The sequence below is a fragment of the Puma concolor genome, chromosome B4, assembly GCF_028749965.1.
Source record: "Puma concolor isolate L17-30 chromosome B4, mPumCon1.1.hap2, whole genome shotgun sequence".
Taxonomy (NCBI): Eukaryota; Metazoa; Chordata; class Mammalia; order Carnivora; family Felidae; genus Puma; species Puma concolor.
Genome location: NC_141673.1, coordinates 66522250 through 66547330, shown reverse-complemented (window position 1 = coordinate 66547330; position 25081 = coordinate 66522250). Strand labels below are relative to the sequence as shown.

Genomic DNA, 25081 nt, shown 5'->3' with positions numbered 1-25081 from the left:
AGCAGGCTCTAGGCTCTGAGCTGTTTGTTAGCACAGAGCCCGAAGCGGGGCTCGAACTCACAAACTGCGAGACCATGACCTGAGCCAAAGTCGGACACTCAACCGACTGAGCCACCCAGGCGCCCCCAACTGTACATGTTTTATAAGCACACATTCACAGTTAAGAACTTCTGTTAAGGGCTCTCTTTGGCAGCACATTTACTAAAATTGAAAAAAAAAATTCTACCAAGCACATTAGAGTTAAAACAACATTTAGTTTTTTTAAATTTTATTTTTAAGTAATCTCCACACTCAACATGGGGTTCGAAATCACAACCCCAAGATCAATTAGTGTTTATGGGGCAGAGGACTAAGAAAGCAGATAGGGAATAAGGGGTGGGGAGGGATAGAACAAAACCAGAGAGGTGGCTTGTACCTTCCCGTGCACAATGTCCAGCAAAGGCAAACAGAAGCAGGTCATTCTGGCCGCTGTGTAGAAAACAGGTTGGATGCTCTGACAGGCTTGGCAGATATTCTGGACATTGGCTCTTTTAAAGACTTCTCTGATATAAAAATCAATCTCCCTTGTACTTTGAGTCTGTGAAGGCGATGCCCTGACGAGCAGGCATAATATTTTGGTCATTGGAAGGTATACCCTCTTGATAAATCACTCAGTTTCTCTTATGAATTTGATTAGTGTGAGTCAGTCTCTAGATCTACTCTGGGTGGCCTGACAATCTGTCCCATTTCCAGGTTTGTGAAGCCGAGGGCGACACCTGCGCTGTGCTGACTACCTTAAAATCACGTAAAGCCACTATGCAGCCAGCCTCCATCCCGGTGCCTCGCCATCTTCCAAACTTCAGCTTTATTCCTCCCTGTTTCCCAAACACCCGAAAAAGGGCTTTACGCATGGTAGGTGCACGATGGTTGTTAGCAGCCATCCCTGCAGATCTTGTGGTTAGAATCTGGCACATTCACAGTGCCTGCCAGTGGAATAAGGTGACCTTCTCTTTCCCTCAACTCAGACTACCTTTCTAGTTTTATTTTCTGTTCCTACATTCCATCTACCCCTAAGAGCTCGCCATTCTCTGAACACACCATATTCTTTCATGTTTTATTTTTTCCTTTGCAGGTACTGTTCCGAGTGCCTAGGATAGACTTCTTTTATTTTTTAGTTTTTTAAAATTTTATTTGTAAGTAATCTCCACACTCAACATGGGGTTCGAACTCACAACCCCAAGATCAAGAGTTGCATTGTCTACCCACTGAGCCAGCCAGGTGTCCTGCCTTCTCTCTTTTTCAAGAGGAAATTCAAATATTACTTCTTAGAGGTCTTCCCTGTCACTCCATGCATTCATTTGATCAATTATTCATCCATCCGTTGACTCATTCAACAAATATTGAGCACTTTACAAGCCAGGCACAATGCAAGGCATTGAAAATACGATGGTAAGCCAAAAATAAAAGGTCACCACCCTCATGGTGGTCTAGCAGGGGACCAAGTTTAATAAACACAATAGAGTATGTTCATACTGATGAAAAATCAATTACCAACTAAGATGCATGCTCTGAGGAAACAAACGCTGTTCTCTGAGAGCACATAACCAGGGAATCTTTTTAGAATGAGGGTGGATTGTGAATAGAGGGGTTCAAGGAAGGTCTCTATATGGAAGTAACAGTGAATATCAATTTGGAGGCACAAACAGGCCAAGTGGAAGCAAAAAAGGCATTGCAGACAGGGAGACTAGAAGAAACATGACCAGTTTGAAGAACTGAAAGAGGCAATGAAGTTGGGAAGTTGGAAAGCAGAGAACAAGGGGGAGAGTGGTACAAGATGGGGACTGTGAATGAGGAACGGTCAAGGCACAGTGATAACGTGACCAGAATTGCAATTTTGAAAGATGACTCTAGCTGCTGTATGGTGAATGCATGAAAGTGGAGAGCAAGAGAGAATGGAGGGTATGAGACTCTTGCAATCCTTTAGGTGAGATTAGGGTGGATTAGGGTGGTGGCGATGAAAAAGAAAAATGAATTGCAAAGATATGAAAAATAGTAAGAGTGAGCAAGAGATTGTAAGAGTAAGGAAAGGAGTCCAAAAATAACTCCTGGTTCCTGGCTTGAGTAACAGAAACCACTGTAGTCAGGGAGAAGAGTCCTGCACACTTGAAACCATCGCCCATTTCCCCGTCTTCCATTAGAGGTCACCACTCCATTCTCACCAGGGTATTCTTGGTTCTCTGTTTCACACCCCTGCCTGACATTAACAGGCCAGTGACACCCCTCTCCCCAGTCCTCCAGGCCTGTTGTGTTGAATGGGTTCCAGTGACACTGTTTGAGTCTTATTTCTTATCTGTGAAATGGAGACCACATCTCGCCGGGTCGTGAGGCTCCTGCGAGGAAAAGATGGTTTATTTTTATTTTTATTGTTGTTAGGCTCCGTTCTATTCCATCCAGCCTTCTCTGTCGGTTTGGAAGCACTTTCCCATCCCAGATACAACGCGCAGATGTTTCCTATACGTGTCTGGAACTGCGTCCCCAAAGGTTAACGCTGCTTTCGGTCAGAGTGGCCTCTGGGGGGTCGGGCCAGCCTCCTACACCGTTAGCCTCTTTCCGGACGGACCGCCCCTCCCGCAAAGCCCCGAGAACCGTACTTGTCACAGCAGTCCCGAGATATCGCGAGAGTTCGCAGTGCCCGTTGCGGCTCCCACTTGGAGTGCCACGCCTTCTCCGGCCTCAGAACGCCCTCCTCCTTTCTCTTATCCCGCCTCCCATCCTGCGCTCCGCTCTCGGATTGGCTGACTGAGTCGGGTCAGCTTTTTTCCAGGCCAGAAAGCGGCTCGACAGCTAGTCCTTCTTCTGGCCCCGCCTCCGAAGCCTGTGGATTGGACTGCTCAGCCAGGTGTCACGCGCCTCCGCGGGAGCGCAGAAGAGCCAATCAGGCGCTCGGCGTATTTTACAAACTGGGGAAGGAGCGCCGTAGAAGCCAGAGTCAGGAAAAGGCGGAGGCAGTGTGAGTGAGCCAGAGTGGTTCCGAGGTAGGTGCGGCATGGAGATCTTGGACGGAATGGGGACTGCGGGGCTCATAGGGAGGAGAGGCAGCTCCAGGTCCTGGGGTGAAAGAGTAGGCTCGGGATGTCTGGAGGTGGCACCCAGAACAGTGGCCTTGGAAGCATCGGTCTTCAGGGCTCATGGGTTTGGGAGGAGGTGGGAGCTTCAGGAATGTCAGAACTGATGCGCCGAACTGGCTGACTGACCTTTGATCCCATATCCTTTCCTCCCCATCTCAGTTGTAGCCGTCATGACCACCCTCCAAGCCACAAAGGAACCTCTCCTCAGGGGTGTATCTCCTACCCCTAGCAAGATTCCCGTACGCTCTCAGAGACGCCAGCCTCTCCCTACAGTCAAACCCCGCGTCCTGGACCAGGAGAACCAAGATCCAAAGGTAAGAAGGGCCTGGTGGGTGAAGACAGTAGCTACGAGGAGGCAGCACATACCAGCAATGCACCCCGAAGCTGAACCCCAGCTTTTTGTCCCCCTCTCCCTTAGAGACTGGTGCAGAAGCTCAGTATTCAACGCCCCGTCGACTCAGCCGGCCCCACGCCAAAAGTCACACATCAAACGGAGAAATCAGAAAGATCACTGGAGAGCACTCAGCTCCGGAACCCCTTGGAGGAACTGAGGCCTAGCCCTGGGGGACAAAATGTGGGGCCTAGGCCCCCTCCCCAGACAGGTACCTGTTGTAGGATTGAAAACACCGTCTCCTTGTGTGGAGGTGGGGGAACGGCCTTTGTGAACTTTCCACTACCCTGATCTGCTTACTGTAAGAGTCTTGGAACCTGCTCCTGGAAAACTCTCTACTCTTAGAAGCCCTCTCCTTCTTTCAGCAAAAGGTCATCTCTTCTAAAGCCTTTTCCAGCTTCCTCAGTCACAACCAATTGCTCTGTGTTCTCGTACTTTGTAGTACTTCTTTTACAACATGTCCATACTTTGGCTTGAGTCTGTTACCTCTCTGTAGTTTGATGGTAACTTCTGGAGGATGGAGGCTGGGCTTTCTCATTCGTCTCTGAGCTCCAGTGCCTAGAATAGTATCTTACATAAAGTAAAGTTCTATGAATTTTGCTGAACTGAGTTCAATAATATGAGTCTCTTCAGCTCCCTCTTGTACCTCTAGGTAACTATACTCAGGTCCATGGCCCCTTAGCCTTCCTCCTTCTGGTTCCTTTTCACTTTTCCTTCTCTTGCAGAGGCTCCAGGGACCGTAGAGTTTGTGGCTGACCCTGCAGCCCTGGCCACCATCCTGTCAGGTGAGGGGGTGAAGAGCTGTCGCCTGGGGCGCCAGCCCAGTCTGGCTCAGAGAGTACTGGTTCGAGGGAGCCAGGGAGGCACCATCCGTAGAGGCCAGGTAATAAGACAGGATATGAGAAAATCAGGCTGGTGTGGACTGAGGACAGACTCCTGAGCCTGTGCTGACAGCCTCTTTTGTGGTGTCAGGGTGCCCGGGCCTCTGCATATTTAGCCCCTAGAACTCCCACCCACCGACTGGACCCTGCCAGGGCTTCCTGCTTCTCGAGGCTGGAGGGACCAGGACCCCGCGGCCGGACCTTGTGTCCCCAGAGGCTAGAGGCTCTGGTGAGTGCCCTTGAGGGGCTGATACTCAGTGCTTCTGGGAGCTCTTTCCTGGGACAAAGCTGAGCTTTAGGAGAGAAGATACCTCATGATGAACCAGAGAGGGTGTGGAGGCTGGTGGGGCTGGTGGAGGCTTGAAGTTTTGAGGTCCACCTCTGACTCTGTTTTTTTCTCTTTCTCCCATGGGTCAGATTCCACCTTCAGGACGTTCCTTTCACCCCTCTGCGCACCCCAGTTTCCAGGAGCTAAGAAGAGGGACAGGTGGCAGCAGCCGGTGAGGAAGAAAGGATCATTTAGAAAAGAATGATCCAATGTCTGATACAGGGGTCCCTCAGAGCTAGCGTCTTCCAGTAGCTTTAGGACTTCCCACCAACCCAGAAGGGAAGAGGGAAACTTGTGGCTGCTTAGGGTGAACCCTTGGAATAGGGTTCAGCCTCCATAGCCAGGCTTTAGTATGACACGAGTCTTTTTTGGGTGGTGGGGGAAGAAGGAACAGAAATGAGAAATGCTATATCCCCTTTGCTTAGTGGCTACAGCATAGATGATGGCAATAAATGGAATTTGGGGTTGATTCAGCATTTACTAATTGTGTAAGCTTGCCCTAACCACCAAGCTTCAGTTTTTTTTAATCGGTCAAATATGGATAATGTTTGTATCATTAGAGGTGGTTGTGCGAAGAATTAAATGAGATGATGTTTGTAAAGCACTTAGCAAAGTGCCCAGCTCATACTTGGTACTCAGTGACTGCTAGCTGCTATCCTTATTGTCATCAGGACTTCAGGGAGCCAGACCTCAGAATTACTCCTGGAGACTTCAGTTCAGCCTGGTGAGTTTGTGTGGCCATGGGGAGAAAACAGGGGCAGACGGGCTGTGTGCAATCGGGAGCAAGATGGGAGAAAGTTCAGCAGGTCAGGGTGGGGGGGTGGTGGAGAGAGGGGAAGGCCACATCAGAAGGAACCAGAAAGGAAGGAACCTTGATATGCTAGAGGTTGCCCAGTTGCTCTTGGGTAAAAGGAGGTGGTCCCCACTTCAGCCCTCTCTCTGCCACGTCCTAGGAGATTTACCTTCCACTCACTGTTCTGTCCTCAGCCCTAAGAGCCATCATCACACCCCTAGCCCACTCAGGGTGTTCAGATTAATAAGTGATTGCTGAGATAGTGCTGGGCTCCAAGGGGGTGCTGGATGTGTCCCCACCTCTGATGGTACAGTGGGGGCTGTCCAAACCCGCACACCCTCTTTGGAGGTTGCAAAACCCTATGCCAGACATCGGTGTCTATTCTAGACACTACAGCAAATTTCCTGTCTCCTCATAGCTCCCTCTCTCCCTGAAGGAGAACATGAAGTTGTTACTCACTCTGATGAAGGAGGAGGGGGCCCCCTAGGTCTGGCCCAGCGGGTACCATTAAGAGAGATAACCCACACCAGGGTGAGATGGGTCCCTTCTGGGATGGGGAGAGGCGGGGGAGGTGTTTGGGGGAATTCTTTGGCAGCAGCCAGCCCTGAGGATTGTGGGTGGGCCTCGGGATGCTAGCTGAGTCTGTGTTTGCCCCGTGGGCCCAAGGCCTCTCCAGAGGGGGACTAGCCTCTGTTTACCAGGTGTCAGGAGCCTGGGGCCGAGAGGTCACAGTCCAGTATAGATTTGTAACACCATCAGATCAGAGCTGAGAATGAGACAGACCTGACATTCATTCACACCACAGTACTCTAGGTTCTGGATACACAGTAGTCAATAAGTTTATATTCTAGAAGGGGGAGACAAAAAATAGACCCATATGTAAAATATGTAACATGTCAGGCAGTGGTGATAAGGTTAAAAAAAAAAAAAAAAAGCGGGCACTGAAGGGGTTGTGGATGTAGGGGAGGAGGGTATGGCAATTTCAAATAGATTGGTCTGGGCAGTCACATTGAGAAGATGAAATTTTAGTGAAGACCGAAAGGAGCTGGGGGAGTGAACCATGCACATATCTGGGAGAAGGATGTTCCAGGCCAGAAGAACCACAGATGCAAAGGCCCTGAAGAGCCTCGTGTGTTTAAGAGGACTCCAGCCAGGCAGAAGCAGAGTAAGGAGGATGACAGGAAGTGAGGTTAGGGTGATGGCAATTTCCCATCGGGTAAGGATTTATAAACCAGTGTGAGGCCTTGGCTTTTGCTTGGATTGAGTGGAAAGCCATGGAGAGGGGTGATGAACAAGGGAGAGCCAGGATTTGATTAGGTCTTAATAGAATAGTACTGGCTGCTGTAATGAGAAGACATAGGAATGCAAAGGGGGAGTGATCCCTCTTCCACCTCATTCCTCCCCACAGGACGGCCGTGCCTCCCACCTGATACCCTCCCCTGGCCGTGTGGTGCCACCTTCCATCGCCCATCCATCACCCTTTGGACAGGCTCAGCGTGTACCCTCGCCTCGCACCTCAGCTCCAGTTTGTATCCACAACTCCTGGGGGCTGGGCGAGGGCAGAACAACCTGGCTGGGATCCCTGCTCAGTCTAGGTTTTGTTCCTGCTTAGCCATCCTCCTCTCTCCCCAGACCTCGTATTCAGTTTTGCGGCGTCTTGCCGTTCGCCCCAAAACCCAGTTCACACCCATCCTGTCGGCCCCCAGAGTTCAGCAGGTAAGGGAGAGCGGAGAGAGTGGGGGCGGGTAGCTGGCATAGGCCAGGGCAGGGGAGGAAGGGAATGGATGGGTACAGAGAGAGCTATGATGTCTCACTTCTGTCTCAGGCCCAGTGTTTGAGTGGCCTCTCCCCTCAGTCTTGCCCTGAAGACCCTGCCCTGCCCTGGGTAAGTATCTGAAGGCTTTCCATGCTGAGATCCCGCTCTGTGTCCTATTGGCCTGAGCCCAGCAGTTTCAGGCACGTGGGCTCTCTGGAAAAGCTACCAACTCTCCAACTCTCCCTGCTCCTCTGCTGCCCCTCCTAATCTCTGTTTAGGGCCTCTCAACGAACCTGATTCCTTCTTTGTGGACCCCTTTGTGGAACCTGGTCTTCCTGCCCCAGCCTGGCTTCCTCACACAGCCCCTCTCCTCCTCTGTGGCAGGAGCAGATTGCAATCCGGTTATTTGACCAGGAGAGCTGCATGAGTTTGCATGAGGGTCCTGGGAAACCCGCTGTGGCAGCTCCTCATGGACCCCACCCTGGCACAACCCCCAAGCTCCAGGAGCTGAAGATGCAGGTGGGTCTGTGGGCAATAGCTTTGATGCCTGATTGGCCGTGACGCAGCAGGGAAGGGGATGCAGGAGAGGGAAGTATGGGAACAGGACAGTGTGGGTGGAGACTTGAACCCACACACTGACATCACCCTGGGTACTCTTCTCCCACTCACAGCGCATCAGTATCCTGCAGCAGCTGTTGCGACAGGAGGTAGAAGGGCTCACAGGGGGCAAGTGTGTCCCCCTGAATGGAGGCTCCTCTCTGGATATGGTTGAACTTCAGCCCCTGCTAGCTGAGATGTCTAGAACTCTCAATGCCCCAGAGAAGAATTCAGGGGACTTACACCCTCCCGGACTGTTACAGAACCCTGGGCTACCAAAGCCCTGCCTCCCAGAGGAGTGTGGGGAACCACAGCCCTGCCCAGGAACAAAGCTGGAGATAGCTCAGCCCTGCCCTGCAGCAGAGCCAGGGCCCCCAGAGTCCAGCCATAGCAGGGAGCCTGGGATACCAGAATCCCCTGTCCAGGAACAGCCTGAGGTATCAGAGCCCCGCCCTCCAGTAGAGCCTGGACCCCTTCAGGCAGACTCCCACGGGCAGACTGGACTCCTAGAGCCCTCCCCTAGGATAGAGCCTGGGGCATCAGAGGCCTGCTTCCTGGAACCTAGAAGTCCAGAGTCCAGCCCACGGCCCTGCTGCAGTCCGTGGGCACCAGCCACCACCAACCTGATCTTCTCCTCCCAACGCCCACTCTGTGCCAGCCCCCCTATTCACTCACTCCGGTCACTGAGGCCCCCAACAGGCCAGGCAGGTAAGGAGTTGGCTGGAAGGGCTTGTGAACAAAGGAGGTCCTCATCTCTTACTGGGAGCGGGCCCCCACCTTGCACCAGCTGGTCCCATTGCTTGTATTTCCCCACCTACCCTGCCCCAGCCTGGCGCTCTTTCGGGAAGAAGGGAAGAGTTGCACCTCGAGCTGTGTGCTGCTCTTGGCCCTTGGTGGGGGAGTGGGGAAGCGCTGGATATGACGGGAGTTTAGAGCCTGCCCTCAAGTCTCTGTGGCCCTCGGCCCTCAGGCCCCAGCAACCTGGCCCCTCGAACCCTGGCTCTGAGGCAGCGCCTCAAAGCATGTTTGACTGCCATCCACTGCTTCCACGAGGCCCGACTGGATGATGAATGTGCCTTCTACACCAGCCGAGCCCCACCCTCAGGCCCCACCCGGGTCTGCACCAACCCTGTGGCCACATTACTTGAATGGCAGGACGCCCTGGTGAGCCTCCCATTCACAGCCAAGCTGTGCCTGCACAGCAAGCCTGTAGAAAGTAGGGTGGTGTGGGGAGAGGGAAGGCAGGGGGGCGGGGAAGCCTCTGCTTCTTTACAGTGGTCAGTGGGGAAGGGTTGGCTACAGTTCAAGGATGGCTGGGCTGTGACAAGGTCTCTCTCTCCAGTGTTTTATTCCAGTTGGTTCTGCTGCCCCACAGGACTCTCTATCATGATGCGTCCACATCCTGTCCTGCCATGAGCCTTCCTTTTAGCCCTTATTTATTATCCTTCAATAAAGTTTCTTTTTTTATTTTATTTTTTTAATGTTTTATTCTTGAGAGAAAGAGAGACAGCATGAGTGAGGGAAGGGCACAGCGAGAGAGGGACACAGAATCTGAAGCAGACTCCAGGCTCTGAGCTGTCAGCACAGAGCCCGACGCGGGGCTCGAACTCACGAGCCGTGAGATCATGACCTGAGCCGAAGTCGGACGCTCAACCGACTGAGCCACCCAGGTGCCCCTTTTTTTATTTTAAATGTTCATTTACTTATTTTGAGAGAGAGCAGGGAAGGGGCAGAGAGAGAGAGAGAAACTCCCAAGCAGATCCAGGGATTTCAGCTCAGAGCCTGACTCGGGGGCCTTCCACAAACCTGAGAGATCATGACCTGAGCCAAAACCACGGGTCAGACGCTCAACCAACTGAGCCACCCAGGCGCCTCAATAAAGTTTCTAAAGTGTCCAAATGTCTGTTTCCCTCCTGGCTGACCTAGGCCAGCTACGACTGTTGCTCTCCAATTGCCCACACGGTGGCAGTGTCCTCCAGCTTAGAGGCAGGCCCTGGGCTCCCCCAGGCTCCCTCACCTAAGAGCTATCCTAAAGGCAGACCGCTCCTGCCCATCCCCACCCCTCAGCAAGCTCTATGAGTGTGTGTGTGTGTGTGTGTGTGTGTGTGTGTGTGTGTGTGGTGGTAGGGACCAGAGCGGGGGGCAAATGTGGGCCTTTGGGGACCTGTTCTTTTTGCTTCTTGAGATCAATGCCACTCCTAGGAGCCATCAGCAACTCCCCAACCCCTAGCACTCCTCTCCTTATAAGTCCACCTGCATCAGGCAGAAAGCAGAAGGACCAGATCCATATCTCTGGAATCCTCCCTTGTTAGTGTCATTCTGGCTGGTGTCTCCCTACAGTACAAGGTCTCCAAGCTCTCCTGAAGCTGATACTCCTCCTTTCCCATATCCGAGCAGAAGAAGCCCTCCTCTTTTCCACCAGAGACAGACCTTGCCAGGAATAAGTAAACCTTTACCTCTGGCAGAGAGTGGTAGGGCGAGAGTCCTTGAAAGGAGTGAGGGAAAGGGTCAGCCATTTTTCCCCACACTGTGCACCAAGTTAAGAGGCACGCACATTCTCCAACTTTGCTTTATTGGAAGAGGCAACAGCAGCTGTAGCCCCAGGGCCTAGGTGGAATGGGGGTGAAATGGGGACTGTACAGAATGAGTTTTAAATGCTAGGAAAGAATCCACTCCTTCCTCCAGTTCACAGGAAGGCTGCCAAGGCCGGTGCCTGGAGCCTGAAAATGGGGATGAGGGAAGGAGAGAAAGTTGTGACAGAGGACGAGCCTGACCCCTCCAAACGTTTCCTGTCCTCCCACCTAGATGGGCTCCTGTTTCTGCTCTCCATCCCGGCACACACACCACCACCACCAAATGCCGGGGCTTCCTTTCTGCTTGCAGCTCCGGGTGGTGAAGCTGTTCCCCAGCTCCCAGCAGAAGAGAGGGCCCGACCTCCGCCCCTCTCGGTTCAGCTTTGACAGGCGCGCACTCCGAAGCCGGCGGTCCCTTCCCGAGCCGCTCTGCTCCTCCTTAGCCCGGCTTCCTCCTCTCCCCGGCCACTTAGACCTCGGAGCGTCCCCGGAGCGCCAAGAGTCCACCCAGCACGGCCGCCTCCGGGAGCGGGAGGGTCTGCCCCACCGCCAGGCTCTCGAAGGTTAGGATGGCGCCTTGGGTGGGACCGGCTGAAGGTGGGTGAGGAGGGGAGCGGAGGCGAAGGGCGAGCGGGGGCGCGGGGGATGGGGCCCTGCTCAATCCGGGTAGATGATGAAGCCAGAGAAGGTGCTGTACTTGTTGGTGTTACCGCCATGCACCTTCCCGCCGTCCAGCTTGATGAAGACTTCATCGCCCACATCCAGGTGCAGGATGACGCTGTTGCTGGCGTAGTCGTAGTTCTGGTCCGCGTCCTGAGCAATGGCGCTGGCCCGGACCTAGCGGGGGAGAACAGAACAACCCACTCACGCCCGTGCGGAGCTGAGGGTGGAGAGAAGCGTCGGGCGGAGTAGGCGCAGCTGGGCCTGTGAAGGCGGCTCGAGGGTAGCAGGCTGCAGGGGCTGGGGAGGACAAGGAGAAGGCAGGAGATCGCTGAGCTTCCCAGGCACTGCCATTTACCAGCTGTGCGACTCGGCCAAGTTTCACGCCTGCTCTGGTCGTCAACGTGAATTATAAGATGGGAGGTAATAATAGAGCCTACCTCATAAGGTTATTAGGATTAAGTGAGTTACTACGTGTGAAATGTGTTAGAATAGTACTTAGCACCTAGATAGCACTATATAGGGTTTGCTATTATTTAAACAATAAAATTAGGCTGTAGGATAACTTCTAACATTCTGAACCTGCTCTGACCTCCTAAACTTGGATTCCCTCCCCTCAGTGATAGGGCACAGGTGTGTCTGTATGTATGCAAGCAAGGGTGCGGGCCATGGGAAGGTGCAATGATGCATTCTCGCCTCTGGGTGCCCTTTCCCCTTCTAGCCCCCACCTGCGCCATGACATGGGGGTCGCCTTCTGCCCCAACAGGTAACCCCTCCTTGCCTCTGGCCTCGCTGCTGGTCGCCTCCGGCGCCCAGCCCCTTCCCCAGCCCCCCCTCTTCCCCTCCCGCGGGGGCTGGTTATTAACTCATTAATTATTCATCATTATTCTAATCACTATTTACCGTCCCCAGGGCCGCAGCGCCCGCGCCGCAGAATACAGAGTGGGAGCCGCGGGCCCCCGCTCCCTCAGAAACCGGCACACTCTAGATAGACACTTGCCCCCTCCAACTGCTCACCGACACCCTGCATAGACCACACACACCTACTCAGTGCCACATGCACATAGACGCTGCTCTATTTTCACACCTTGGCACCCTGCACCCACAGAACCTCACATCACACACACACGCTCTCACTCCCTTACACACATACAGCCCTCACTCCCATACAGACACACATACACACTCTCTTTTCTTGGTTCCTGGGGTGACCCTGCTGGGAGGAGACCCCAATGCAGTGCCTACTAGTCCTGGAGCTGGAGGGTGCGGCAGCCGGCAGCCGTAGCAGGACCTGGGTTCGGACACCAAGACCAGCAGGCCTGATGCACCACGGTCAACACCACCCCATGGTGCGGGGCATTCGGAGGTCACTGCTCAGCCCCAGTCTTACCTCCTGCGATTTGTGGGGCCCAGGCACCTCCCCAACCCCCGCCCCTGCGGCTTCTTGTTCCCTCTATGTGTGTCCCGGCCCTCCAGCTGAGTCCTTGGAGCTATTCTCCCAAGCCAAGGTGGCAGTGACTCCAACTCTGACCACAGGGGCAGGGAGTAGCAGAACCTGGAGGCCAGAGGTTGCCAGGGAAGATGTGGGGCCTACAGAGCCAGGCCTGGGGCCAAAGCTTCAGCTTGATCTGCCCTTTGCCTCTTTCCCCCTCCAAATCCCTTCTGTCATGCCTCCTGGCTGGCCCCTGAGCTGCCACATCATTTCCACCTCTGCCTACTGACTCAGTATTAGTATTAGGGTAAGGCCAGCTGTAGAATTGGTCCCAGGCCCTGGGCGAATGCGTTCTTTTTTATGTTCTACTCAAAAATCCAAGCTAAATGCCCCCACATGAGAACAGCTGCTGACAGCCCATGGCCAGAGATCCGGATTCCATTCTAATTTGAAGGAGCCAGACTCCAGGTAACTCGACCATGGTGAGGCTGAGAAACCCAAAAGCCAGAAGACCTGTCTCAGGAGAGAGGGTGACCAAAGACAGGATAACTGGCAGGGAAAGACACCAAACAAGTTGGTTGCCTATATAGTTGGAGTGTGAAATAGCAGCTGTAGAGACATTAAGCTTTGTGTCCCGAGTTCTGATTCTGACACCATTCCTAATGCTTGTTGAGACCCTGGGCAGGTCATTTCCTTTCTTTGGCAGCTAATTCCTCTTTGGCTAGATGAAAGGATTCATAAGTTCTTGGCAGCCCTGCGTTTCTAGACTCAATGACGTTGTTGGGAGAGGGGTTCGAATGCAGCCCTCCAATGTAATGAGTGCAGGGAGATCTAGAAAGCTACCCTGTCGCCTCTGGGCCTGGGGTGGGGGCATCTCACCTGTCCATTCTTCATCAGGTCGGCCCACATGCTGGTGCCGTCACCGCCGCGCATGAGCACATGGTAAGCGAAGAAGTAGACACCTGGCATGGGGCAGGTGAACTTGCCGCTGGCCGCCTCGTAAGCGTTTCCCACGTTGGTCACCACGTCGTCGAAGCGCAGCACCTCATAACCTTCGTGTGGCCGCCGCAGACCCGCGTAGAAGGCAATGCGAGGCACGTAGCCGGCAGGGGGCGCCACCCCGCCAGGGCCTGGGCCGGGAGGACCTGGTGGACCTGGCCTGCCCGGCTCTCCTGGAGGCCCTCTGGGACCTGGGGGTCCCGGTGGCCCTCGCAGACCTGCCTTCCCGCGCCTGCCCACCTCTCCCTTGGCGCCGGGAGGGAAGGGGGGCACGGAGGAGGGCGCGCCGTCGGGTCCAGGGCCTCGAGGCCCGTGTGGGTCGCACACCATGCGGCAGCGACCCAGCATCTCATAGTGCGCCGGCCCACGGGAGCTGTGCACCAGCAGCGGAATGGCCACCAGCAGCAGCAGCACCATGGCCACCCCGACGGCCGCGCCCGCCACCCGCTTGCGGCGGCTCAGCCGCGACGCGGCCAGGGCCAGCAGATCCTCCTCACTCTTTGGCGCAATGGCGGCGGAGGCCCGGGGCTCTCCGCGGGCCCCGGAGGCGGTGGCCGGGCTCGCGCTTGGGTCGGGACCCCCCCGACGGCTGCGCCCGGCCCCCCCGCCCCTGCGGGCTCCCGCCTCAGCGGTGCCGTTCCCCAAACCTTCCGTCAAGGCGGAGGTTCCCCCCCCCCACCCGCCCCGTAAGTTGGGCCAGGGGCCTCCCGACGGTTCAAAACCCGCGGTCCTCTATTACCCTCCTGTGCAGCCTAACGTCCCCGGGCGCCTGAAATCAGCGGCTTCTCGGACGGCTGGTTTCTTACAGATCTAGGATGCCTGCTTTCCGGACAGCTGCCTTCTCAAGGATGGCGGCGCCTAGGTCCCCGGCTACCCAGACGGATCGCTCCCGGCCGGAGCAGGGGACTACTCTCCGCTCTCTGGACGTCCCGGGCTCTGCGCTGCGGGTGGCGCCCACCGGACGCGACCTCCGTGGAGGTTTGCGCTCTGGTTCTTGGAGAGCACTGACGCGCCTCTCTACCCCAGCCACGGCCCCAGACCCTGCTAGAGCCTGGCCCCGCGTTTCTCCCCAGCTAGAGCTCTCCCTCTCTGCGTCCCTAACCTTCCTCCCCTCCCTCCCGGGGCGGCAGTGCGGGTGGTGTGAGCCGCTGCGCGGCTGGAGCCTCTATAAGCGGCCGGGGGCGGAGCGACCCCTGGCGCCCAGAGTGGGAAGCGCGGGGGCGGGGCAGGCAAAGGCCCCCACCCGCGTCCCCCCAGCTTCTCGGTGCCTGCCTGGTTCTGAGCGGATTCTGCAGGGGTTCGCTGCCCCCACCCTATCCTTACTTTCACCGCACCCAGAGTTCGGTATTCCTGGATTCCAGAGGAAGCCAGAAATAGATATGGGATAAAAAAGGGGTCTAGATACACGCAGAAAAAAAGACAGAGGTGGATTCCAGAGCTAAAAAGCGCCCTCCACCAAAAGAAAAGAAAAGCCCACAAACATAACAAGAAGGGTGAATAAAAGAAATTCGCCACCCCACGCCCCTCAGTGCCCGTGACCCAATAACATTTGGTAAAGGGTTCAATGAGTACATGTTGGCCTGAACTGGAAAAGGCAAATTTCCAGCCACCTCCACCCTCGACCCCCAGTGTTGGTGGGTGGGGGGTGGGGGGAGGGCAGAGCAGAGCAGAGGGTGAGGGAGAGAGAGAGAAAACAGATCAGTCTGGGGGAGCGAGCAGGAAACCGACAGGAAAGCAGAGAAGGAGCGACAGAGACATCAAAGAGACAGAAAGCAAGCTAGAGACGCAGAGACAGAGACAAAGCTTCGAAAAGAGACTAACTGACAGGCCCAGGAGGGGGAGAGGGGAGAGACAGAGATAGAGAGAGAGAGACAAGGGCTGAGACAGGTTGACAGATCGAGAGAGAAATGTAAATGGCGCGCTGCGGAGAGACACCCAGGTCCGTGTTCGGACTCCAATGTGACATATCAACTGTGGGGAAGATGCGGGGGCGGGGCGGTTTTTCCAACAGAGTGGTATGCTCTGGGTCTGTGCATTGTGACAGTATGCTGGCAAGTGCGGTCGGGCCATGGGACCCTGGTCTGGTGTGTTCCTGGGTGAGTGGGATTGTGGATTGTGTGTTGTCTTTGTGTGTGTGTGTGTATGAGGGCTGGTTGAAGGGAGGTTTCTGTATTTGGCTTCCTCTTAGTCTCTACATGTGGGACCCCACGAATGCCATCTCTCCTTAGGACTGAAGAGTAGAGAACCTGCTGGGGAGAAAGAGTCAGAAAGCAGCTATCGGCTCACTTGTCCTGCCCTGCCCAGCCCAGCCTAGCACCACCCCTGCCCTGGTCCCAGACCTTGTCCAGCCCCAGCATCTCTGCCTCTTTTCCCTTCCTAAAAGTCTGTGTTTCGATGGAAACCCAAAGAAACTGGTCCCCAGGTAGCAAATGTTTGAGGAAGGGATTTGAAGTTGGTGATGCAAATTAACACAACTAAAATGCAGATTAAATGCTGGGCGCCCTCCTGTGAGAGGTGACTGTTTCTGTCATTCCGAGTGACCAAGAGGGGACCCAAGCTTTGATAGATCCCTCTCTGTGAGGGGTCATGGTCCATGAAAAAAGCCAGTGGCTTCATCCTTCTTTAGGGTTTGGCACCTCTGGGGGAAATTTCTTGCTCACAAGGGACTCCAGGGGCAGAAGTTTGGAAAAGGGGCAAAAGTGAGGATGTTTGGAGACCCTGGAGGTGTGCAGCTGCAAAGGACCTCTTATTCACTAGGATAGGCCAGGACTGTGATATATAGGAATAAGTTGTGCAAATGGAAGGCACAGGGCACACCAGGGCATGATTATTGGGCAAAAGATGATTCCCTCATCTCATTTTCCGTACCCCTTCCCTGCACCTCCCATCCCATAATGGTGCAGGAAGAAAGAGGTTGCTGAGGCTGGGCCAGTGTCGAGAGAGGCCCCTACATGCTTGAAAGGGTTGGGAGAGAAAGGATTGGCAGTCAGTGGGGGAGGGGCCTCCTCCTCCAACCATAAATACAAATTTTATTCAAGGTCTTTGTCGCCATTTGTCTTCCTCGGGGGGCTGAGGGCCATGTCGGCCCCGTGCATGTCTAATTCCGGAACTGCTCCCCCAGGCTGGATGATGGATGGATCAGAGAGGAGAGAGCAGGCCAGGGCTCACGCTGGCCTACCCTGCCCGATCTTCAGGCCCCTTCGTCCCCAGGTCCTGCCACCCTCTCCTTCCTCCTCCCTCCTCTCCTGCCCTCCCTCCACTGACCAGAAGCCCTCACTGCTCAGCCCCACTCCCCACCCCACTCTCCTACTCACCAAGGCCCTCTTTTTGAGCCCCTCACCTCAGCCCCTTTCAGGTCCCAGCCCTCTTCTCTCTGGAGCGTCCCTTCTCCTCCCGTCCCCAGCCCAGGCTGTGAGCTGCGGTGACCAGCAGGGCTGCAGGCGGCAGCGGGTCTGTGTGGTGGGGGGAGCAGGCTTGGCTCACAGGGAGCCGAGGGGCCAGCTCCATGAATTTATTCATGTTCTGTTGCTCTTTCCCCACGCTCTGGAATGAAGCTGCCAGCTCACCAGGTCCTTATTGCTTCCCCTGCAGCTGTCACATTCGGCCGAGGAGGGACCTGGGTAGGGTCAAGGCCGGCCGGTGCTCCGGGGGCCAGGAGCCAAGTGTCTGGGCTCAAGAGGAAATGCCAAGGCCCAGGCTGGGATCTGGGACAATTTATCCAGAGCTCCTCAGGCAGCCAAACTGGGAGGCCCCAAGAAGGTGGTGTGGTTGGGAGTGGGAAGTAGGCAGAGAAGGGTCTGCTACAGGACATAGCAAGGGCTGTGGAGGTGAGGATGAGTCTGATGGGGGAATGGGAGGAGAGAGGAGGCCTTTAAAGAGTCCCCTAGACTCCCCTATGTAAAAGCACAGCCCAGGAGCGCCTGCCTGGCTCAGTCGGTGGAGCATGTGACTCTTGATCTTGGGGCCATGAGTTCAAGCCCCACATTGGGCATAGAGCTTACTTCAAAATAAATAAAATAAAAGCACAGCCCAATCTGAATCTTACCTTAACCTCCATCCTTGACTCTGCACTAACCCTGATCCTAATTCCAAATTATACACTTGACTCCTCTTCAATCCTAAAATGAATCCTAACTCCATAACCTGAGCCTAAATGGAACACATCTCTTGTCTCTCTTGCCCTGGGACCCAGGGGTCTCCCAAGAATTTCCCCCAGAGCTTACAGCCAGGTGTGTGTCAGAGTTCCGAGGACCAGACTTTGGATTAGCATGTGATTAGCATATGATTTGCATGTGATATGTGCCTTCTACTCTGAGGAAGTTTTCGTGTTAAAATTTTATGAAGTCTAGTGGAAAGGTCCTGGCTCCTTGAAGGTTCTCTCTTTTTGTTCCTTCTCCCACACTCCTTGTCACTGACCCAGGCCCGCTCAAGGGAAGAAGAAGAGTGAGGAGATGAACAATAGGGGGCTCATGGGAGGAAAGATCCTAGCAGTGTGACCTGTCCCTGTCACTTGCAGTGTAACCTCCACAGGCCTCAGTTTCCTCGTTTGTAAGAGGAGAGGAACCAGCTGGCTGACGTCACATTAAGATCTAAGAAAGCACTTTTGTTTCCTTGCACTCTCTCCTTCCTCACTTTTCAGGGTAATTCATAGCGTGGCCCCCATCCCCTCACAAACATTCTGGCTTCCTGTTCCCACATCTAAGATTATGCAAAGCTGGAAGCAGCCTGGGTTGCCTGGTACCAGACCCCTGGTATGAAGAGAAAAGAACTTCGCACACCTGAGGGGACAGGGGATAACATGGAAAGGGAAATAATACTGTATTGTAGGGCTTTTATATGCAAGTTCTTACTACGTCCTCGAAGCACCCCTGAGTGGTGGATATATTTGTCTCCATTTTACAGATGAGGAAACTGGTCCCAGAAAGGAGACCATGGCTTGTCCTGTATCACCCTGTAAGTGGCAGGCCTAGGACTCGAGTTTTGATCTCTGTGCCCCGGAGAAGAGAAATGGCACCGGAGGCAGTGGAAGGGTGAAAGAAGCAGGACAGGAGTGGGGGGCGAGATTTGAACGAGTCTCAGGGGAGACCTATGTGTGTGGGGCCGGCAGTTGGCTCAGTGTCCCTGATCCCTCACCCCAGCGCTGTGGAGCCTGACACCCAACAGGTGCTCAATTGTTAGCTAACGGTTGGCAGAAGTTAGCAGCGGAGAGGAGTTGTTCAGAAGGAAGAGGAGTGGGCAGAGAAAAGGGATGGAGAAAGAAACCAAACAAATCGGAGGAAAATGTTATCAAGAGGTGAATGAGAGGAAAGCTGGCCAGGAGGGCTGAGGACCGCTCTCCTCCCACCATGGGTGGGGAAACAGTCATGGCCCAAGATGCTGCGCACCCTTTGCCCCATTGTTCCACAGGCCTCGGCCACAAGGTGAGAGGGTCAGTGTGCCATCCGGCCTAGGGCTTCCATTCCCCTCCGGCACCGCAGCTCTGTACAGCCTTGGGTTCAAAGGGCCGCGCTGACTCCCACAGGGAGGGGTAGTGATTGTTTGCAAGGTGTTTGTCAGGCCAGATCGCGCTGCTGACTTACTTCCTCAGCCCTTGACCCCTGGCCTGGTGCGTCTCCTCGCCCTAGCCTCCCTCTCCACCTCCTGTTGCTCTCCCTGGCCCCCACCCTCCGCCGGCTCCAGCTTCCAGTTAATGAAATGTGGCGAGCGGCCGCACAGACAGCTGTCAGACCCCTCATTTCTCCGCCGGGATATTGGATCCGCGCTGGGAAACCGACAGGTGAGCAGAGGAGGGGTTTGCGGGGGGCCGAAGGAGGGGCTCCAGCTGGCGAGAGCCGGGAGCCCAGGAGGCAGCGCCAAGCTCGAAGCCTCGAGGGCAAGGCTAAGCGGGTCGGCCCTAGGATGCTCTTTCTGTTGGTGGCACCTAGCTTTTTCCTCTTCTCCAACAAGCAGGAGACGTAACGAGCCCCATATCCAGCGCGCCCAGAACCGGGTCGACCCGGGACGCCTGGTCCCGCGCCCTAGGCGGGCCCGGCTCCCGTGTGCGCCGCGCGCAGCGCCTCTGAGCCGGCAGCCGCGGCCCGGTGCTTCCTCCCACCTCCTTCCATCCTTTCCTTCTTGCTCCCCCTCCTTTCCGCGCTCCCTCCCCGGCGGCCGCGGCCTTTATTAGGGATTCCGCGGCTGTCGGTCCCGCCATCCATCCTGTCCGCCGGCAATTAGGCGGCCAGACAAAGAGCAGCTTCGGATGGATGAGGGTCCCGGCGGATCGGAAATGTGAAGGGTCAGCGCTGCCGCCCGCGGCGCACCCCGCTCCCCCCTCCGCATAATCACCGGCCGCCCGTCACTCAGCCGGCCGCCCGGGGAGCTCCGGGGCCCGGGCTGGGGAGAGGGCGGGGGTGGGACTGCAGCCTAGGCGCCTAGGGCTAGGAGAGAGCGGACCAGCAACAGGGACGCCTCCTGCGGGAAAACGGAGGACTGCGGGAGGCCGGAGGCACCTGCAGGAGAGAGAGAGAGAGAGAGAGAGAGAGAGAGAGAGAGAGAGAGAGAGAGCGAGAGCGCGCAGGATATGGCCCCCGGCGTGACCTGAAGGCGGACTGGAGGACCGCTGCCTTGGGAGCTTCCAGTGCGGAAGCGGGGATCTAGCTGCAGAAGAGGGTGGTGGCCCAGGCGCCCCCTGCTGGGAGACTGGGGGACGAAGTCCTAACGGCCTCTGGTCTATACAGGTGGAACTGCGCCCAAGAGGAGCTTTCCTAGGGAAACTGAGGGTCTGTAACCTGGTGCGCCTCCTATTGGAATAGAGTGATACTGTGCTTCTATTCCCCGATCTCTCACGCAAAATCCAACCCATCCACATGAAATCCAGAAAAGCTCCAAGGCTGGGAGAACCCGCACGGAGCCAAGAGGAAGTTCAAGGAGTCCGGGTTTTACTGCGGATTCTTTGGCTCTAGCTCCCAGCTGACAAATCAACATCTCAATCTGACAATTAGTGGTCGAGGTGGGGGGAGAGGGGCTCTTGTCGCCTGGGCCGCTTAGCCCTCACGGCGGGCGGCAGAGAGGTGGGCGGTGGCTGGCAGTGATGAACGACTCCGGGGGGGCCCGGGGCCCGGAGCGCGCATTCATTACTCGACTGACAGGCGGACGGCGGGCCGGCGAGCAGCTAGTGGACGTGCGGGGAAAGAGGCCAGTGGCAGGAGGGAGAGTAAGGGAGGCGTTTAATAGCCCCACCGCTGGGTCAGCTTCCGGTTCTTTGCCTCTATCTTGGTACTTGACTTCTTGAGCTCTGGCTCACAGCTGTTGGAGCTGGCTCTGGTTGTAGAATTTGGCGGCCGGGGGGCCGGGACCTAAGCCCTCTCTTTGGGTTAGGCGATTTAAGGTCTAATATCAATAGAGTGTGTGGACAGGCTTAAGACTGGGCGCTTCAGCTTGACCTGGGAGGAATTGTGCATGTCTGTGCACACAGAGATGGCGTGTGTGACAGGGATGGATGAGCGTGGATCACACGTGTAAGTCAGTGACAGCGTGGGTCAGCGTTAGGAATGTGTCGACCTGATTTTGTCAGTGGTGGTGTGTGTTGTCTGAGGATCGGCTGCAGCCTCTTCCTTCATGTCTGTGCTCCCCCCCCCCCCCCACTACTTGCTGTCAGCTTTCTCTCTCTCCAGTTCTATAGGAAATGGCAGTGTGCACAGTGACAGCTGAGGTATGCTGCTGGGGGTGGGGGGGATAGATGTTAACTGTGAGGATGCTGGTCTGGACAACTGCTCCTTTCCACCATTTCCACCCAAAATCTCACCTGTTCCCCAAGCTTTCTGAAAGTAGTGGATGCTTTTTGCAAAACTTGGAGACCCATTTGCTCAGTCCTGGGGAAGGAAGTGGTCACTACTAGAGTTTTCTATAGTCCACACTCCTACATATACACAATCTTCATCACACACAGGATGTGCTCTCCAGCCCATCTGGGTCCCCAGGCGGTCAGAGAGGAGAAGGTGGGTCTCAGGCACAGGTCAGATCATCAGACCTCCAAGAGAGCCCATCTCTTTGGGGCCTGGGCTAGTGGCCCTTGGGACCCTTACCTTTTGGGCCTTAGGTCCAGTTACTAGTTGATACCTTGGGAGAGTAATGCTAATTATAGTCTGATTCCTTACCCCAATAATTCTCTTTCTTCACCTGGCTTTGTCCTCCCCCACTCTCAAACACACTAAAAGGTCAAGCCGAACTTCTTCCCAGCCCTGAATCTCCTAGGTCTATAGGGCAGAGTTGGGGGTGACTCTGGATCTCTGGTTGCCTGCTTTGTTCGCTGGCTCTCAGCCACCTTCCCTTCGCCTTGCTCTTCCTCATAGCCAGGGTGTCTCTTGGAGCCTTTATATCTTTGTCTCTGTACCTCTCCTTGCGTCCATGTTTAGGGATCTCCTCCAAATTTGTCTTCCTACATTTTGGGTTATGTCTTTGTTCCTCTAGGGGTTCTCTCTTTGGGAATACGCCAGTGCAAGTTGAGGTCCATGGGAATGGGAAAGAGAGCAGGGCTTCCTTCCTGCCCCCATCTAGAGGCGACTGAAACCCAAGGATGGCCACACAGTGTCAGGGCCTGGCCACGACCAGGTCGCTTCTCATTCAGGGCACAAGCACCCGGTCGATGCCCCGCGGTCCCCCCGCCCCCCCCGCCCCGCCGCCCCGCCGCCCTCCTCCAGCCCCTCCCCCGCCCCCTCCGCCCGCCTGGAAAAGGCAAATTTGACATTTTTAAATCCCGAGCCTTAGAGGGATCGATGCGGCCCGGGGGCCCCGCCCGGGGTCGATATTCCTGATTGGGAAGCGGCCGCTGCGCGGAGTCCGCGTGTAAATCACCCGGACTGGGGGAGGGGGCACGGGCGCCAACCGCGTCCCCGGCAAGCGGAGCCAGGCCGGGTCCCGGCCCGGGCCGACCCTAGGGCAATGGAATGAGACCCACTGGCCTCAGAGACCAGGAGACAAGCCCGCCCAGGGGCTCTCCCCCCTCCCGGCCCAGCTCTGCCAACTCTGCGGGCCGGCTCCGTCTCGCTTCAGCGGCCGCCACCCTCCGTTGCCCCTGGAGCCGCCGGGGAGGCCGGTGTCGGAGCCAGCCATGCGGCGGCTCCTCTCAGGCCGCTCCCGCGGGGCCTGGGCTTCGGCGGCGGCTGTCACGAAGCCGACATGCCGGGCGGGCCGGCAGGGGCGGGTGGCGGGGGAGAGGAGTGGGGGGAGGAAGGCTGGGGCGGCTCTGGCTCACAGTGGGCGCGCAACAGATGTTTGCGCTATTGAGGGACAAGGTGGTGTGGGGCACCCGGCGGCGCGGAGCCTGGGGCTGGAGGGCGCGCGTGGGGCAAGGGGTGGCCTAGACTTATGGGGAGTGGGAGTCTGGCCACCCAGCGGGGGTGAGAGGAGCTCTGGGGACGGCTGAGCTGAGATAGACCCCCTCCCGCTATGACCAGGGTATAAAGAACAAAACAGAATGGATAAGCAGGGAAGTTTGGGCCCCACCTGCAACGGCCTCCGCGGCCCCTACCCTCCAATCCTCACAGTTCTCTTTTGGAGAAACTGAGGCAGCCTAGGCTGAGAAGGGCCAGGAAGGTTAAAAGCGGGATCAGCAACGAGGCTGGGACGCCAACCAGACTTCCCGCGTGGGTCCCCGGTCCTTTCGTGGGTAAATACTCCGCCACGTCCCCCACCGTAGTTGAGACCCTCCCCTCCCACTTGGCTTGTCAGATCCCCCCACTCCCCACCCCCTGCCAGTTTATAGAACAACAATTTGGGGAAAACAATCCGGGCCGAGTGACGGCCCCGTAATTGTGACAAAGTGAGTGCGGGCGGCTGGAGAGAGCGCTAGGGCGGGAGCGCGGCGGGGCGAGGCGGAGGCAGGGGCGCCTCCTGCCCGCCCCGCCGCCCTCTCGTTCTCATTCCGGTCACCTCCCATCCTCTCCTTGACTCTTCTCCAATTCTTCTCCCGGCCCCTCGCGCCTCCCTTCGCTTGTTCCTCCATCGCTCTTCCCTTTCCTCTCGGTAACGGCTCCTCTCCCGCCCCCACCCCCGACCGCCCCTCCCTCGATGTGCTCTTTCTCCGCTCACTTCTCCCTCTCTTCTCCGCCCCCCACTCGTTTCTCCATCTTTTCCGCGCACTCCTGTCGCCCTTGGGCCCCTGGTTCCCACCGCACAATCCGCTCTCTCCCCGCCCAGCCCTCGCTTCCTGAGCTGGAACCCTGAGCACCCTCCCCGACCGCCACTCTCTGGGAGGTCAGCTCAGCCCAGCAGCCCTGGGTTCCTCCGGCCTCAGAGCAGGCTGCGCGCGGCCAGGCGGCCAGGCGGCCAGGCGGCCAGCCCCTTCCCTCTGCGTTCCGCCGCTGCTTCCCCCACCCCGCTTCCAGCGCCGGGAGCGAGTTTGTTTGTCCAGCGGCGGCCGCCGCCGCCCGAGCTGTTTGCCGAGCTTAGCGCGCCGCCTCTCAGTGCGGGCCCAATTAAGTCTCATTCATTATTCAGCGCCCTGTCCGCCCCCGCCCCCCAGCTGGCAGCTCCCGCGTCGCTTTGGGGCCCCTCCCAGCCCTGGCCCCTCGGTGAGTCTTAAGGCGCCTTAGGAGAGCCATGTTCCCTCCCCGGGCCGGGATAAAGGCTGAGGGGCTGGCAGTGTGAGGGCCACCAGGCCCACCCCACCCCCAGGTCAAGACTGGGGACTTTGGAGAGCCAAGCCTTTCCTCTACAGAGGAGGAAACAGGCCCAAGAAACTACGTGACTTGGCCAAGGTCACGTAGCAGAGCCAGGATTGGAGCCCAGGGCATTGAAGCGAAGGCATCTTGCATCCCAGCTCTTTCCCAGCGTCGAGGTGGGAGGAAGGCAGACGACTCTGGTGCTGCGGCTTCGCTCTCGCTCTGCTCTCTGGGTGGGACGCATATCCCTTTTTGCTAGTGTTTCTGCCTCTCGCCCATAGCCTTCAGGATACAGCAGGCTCGGGCTCCCACTAGATCTGGAGGCCCCTCAGGTTCAGGCTCAGGTCTAGACGTAATTCCCCAGACTAGCAGGCCTGGGGGCGGGGCAAATGAGGCAAACTCGGGCTGGGGGTCCTCTCTGCAGTCAGTCCGTGGGTGAGTCGGCCTTAGAGGAATTGGAAGTGGAGCCATCCAAGGCCGTCTTGAAAAACAACGGAGTAGGAAGAGCGTGCACCCTGAGAGGGACAAGTCACCCCCTCATTTGTAGGGATGGAAAGGGGCGATCAAAGGCCTATTTTTGCGTTTATAGCGAACCACTCGGGGCTGCTTTGCCCCGGCAACTGGACAAGGTGAGTCTGGAGACCCGCCCGGCCCCGCCCTTCCGTGAGCGGCAGCGCCACCTGGCGACGGTGGTGCAGCGGTGCAAGCGCGCTCGGTCTGGAGTGGGGCGCTGCGCCAGCCTGGGTAGGCTGGATTCGCCCTGAGAGCCTCACACCGGGTTTACCCGACAGGGCGGGCGAGAGGAGCCGAGGCTGAAAGGTGATCCCAAGGGGACCGGGTGTGTGTGTGTGGGGGGGGGGGGTGGGGGTGCTTAGGGAGGGGACTGACCCGGACGGCCCCACTTCCGTGACACAGCAAACA

At 56.6% G+C, this 25081-nt stretch overlaps 2 protein-coding genes across 2 annotated transcripts; one reads left to right on the top strand and one right to left on the bottom strand.

The window, feature by feature from the left end:
* The first annotated feature begins 2881 nt into the window (after positions 1-2881).
* Positions 2882-9325, top strand: TROAP (trophinin associated protein). Its single transcript, XM_025930535.2, has 15 exons — positions 2882-3014; positions 3267-3421; positions 3526-3709; positions 4224-4381; positions 4471-4608; positions 4797-4879; positions 5379-5431; positions 5919-6031; positions 6909-7025; positions 7133-7216; positions 7326-7385; positions 7641-7775; positions 7928-8561; positions 8824-9017; positions 9196-9325. The coding sequence occupies exons 2-15, from the start codon at positions 3278-3280 to the stop codon at positions 9241-9243; spliced, it is 2145 nt and encodes a 714-aa protein (XP_025786320.1). The 5' UTR covers positions 2882-3014; positions 3267-3277; the 3' UTR covers positions 9244-9325.
* Positions 9326-10406: 1081 nt separating this feature from the next.
* On the bottom strand, positions 10407-14637 carry C1QL4 (complement C1q like 4). The gene is made up of 2 exons (XM_025930644.2): positions 13398-14637; positions 10407-11263 (listed from the first exon to the last, which is right to left on the bottom strand). Exons 1-2 carry the CDS (start codon positions 13932-13934, stop codon positions 11084-11086), a joined length of 717 nt encoding a protein of 238 aa, XP_025786429.1. The 5' UTR covers positions 13935-14637; the 3' UTR covers positions 10407-11083.
* Between the last annotated feature and the right edge of the window lie 10444 nt (positions 14638-25081).

Bases quoted from the DNA above. Each gene is read 5' to 3' on its own strand.
- TROAP (XM_025930535.2), top strand. From the start codon at position 3,278: ATGACCACCCTCCAAGCCACAAAGGAACCTCTCCTCAGGGGTGTATCT. The intron at 4,382-4,470 runs GTAATAAGACAG...TTGTGGTGTCAG, and splicing joins GCACCATCCGTAGAGGCCAG to GGTGCCCGGGCCTCTGCATA. The intron at 4,609-4,796 runs GTGAGTGCCCTT...CCCATGGGTCAG, and splicing joins CCCAGAGGCTAGAGGCTCTG to ATTCCACCTTCAGGACGTTC.
- C1QL4 (XM_025930644.2), bottom strand. From the start codon at position 13,934: ATGGTGCTGCTGCTGCTGGTGGCCATTCCGCTGCTGGTGCACAGCTCC. The intron at 11,264-13,397 runs GTGAGATGCCCC...CTCCCCCGCTAG, and splicing joins ACCTGATGAAGAATGGACAG to GTCCGGGCCAGCGCCATTGC.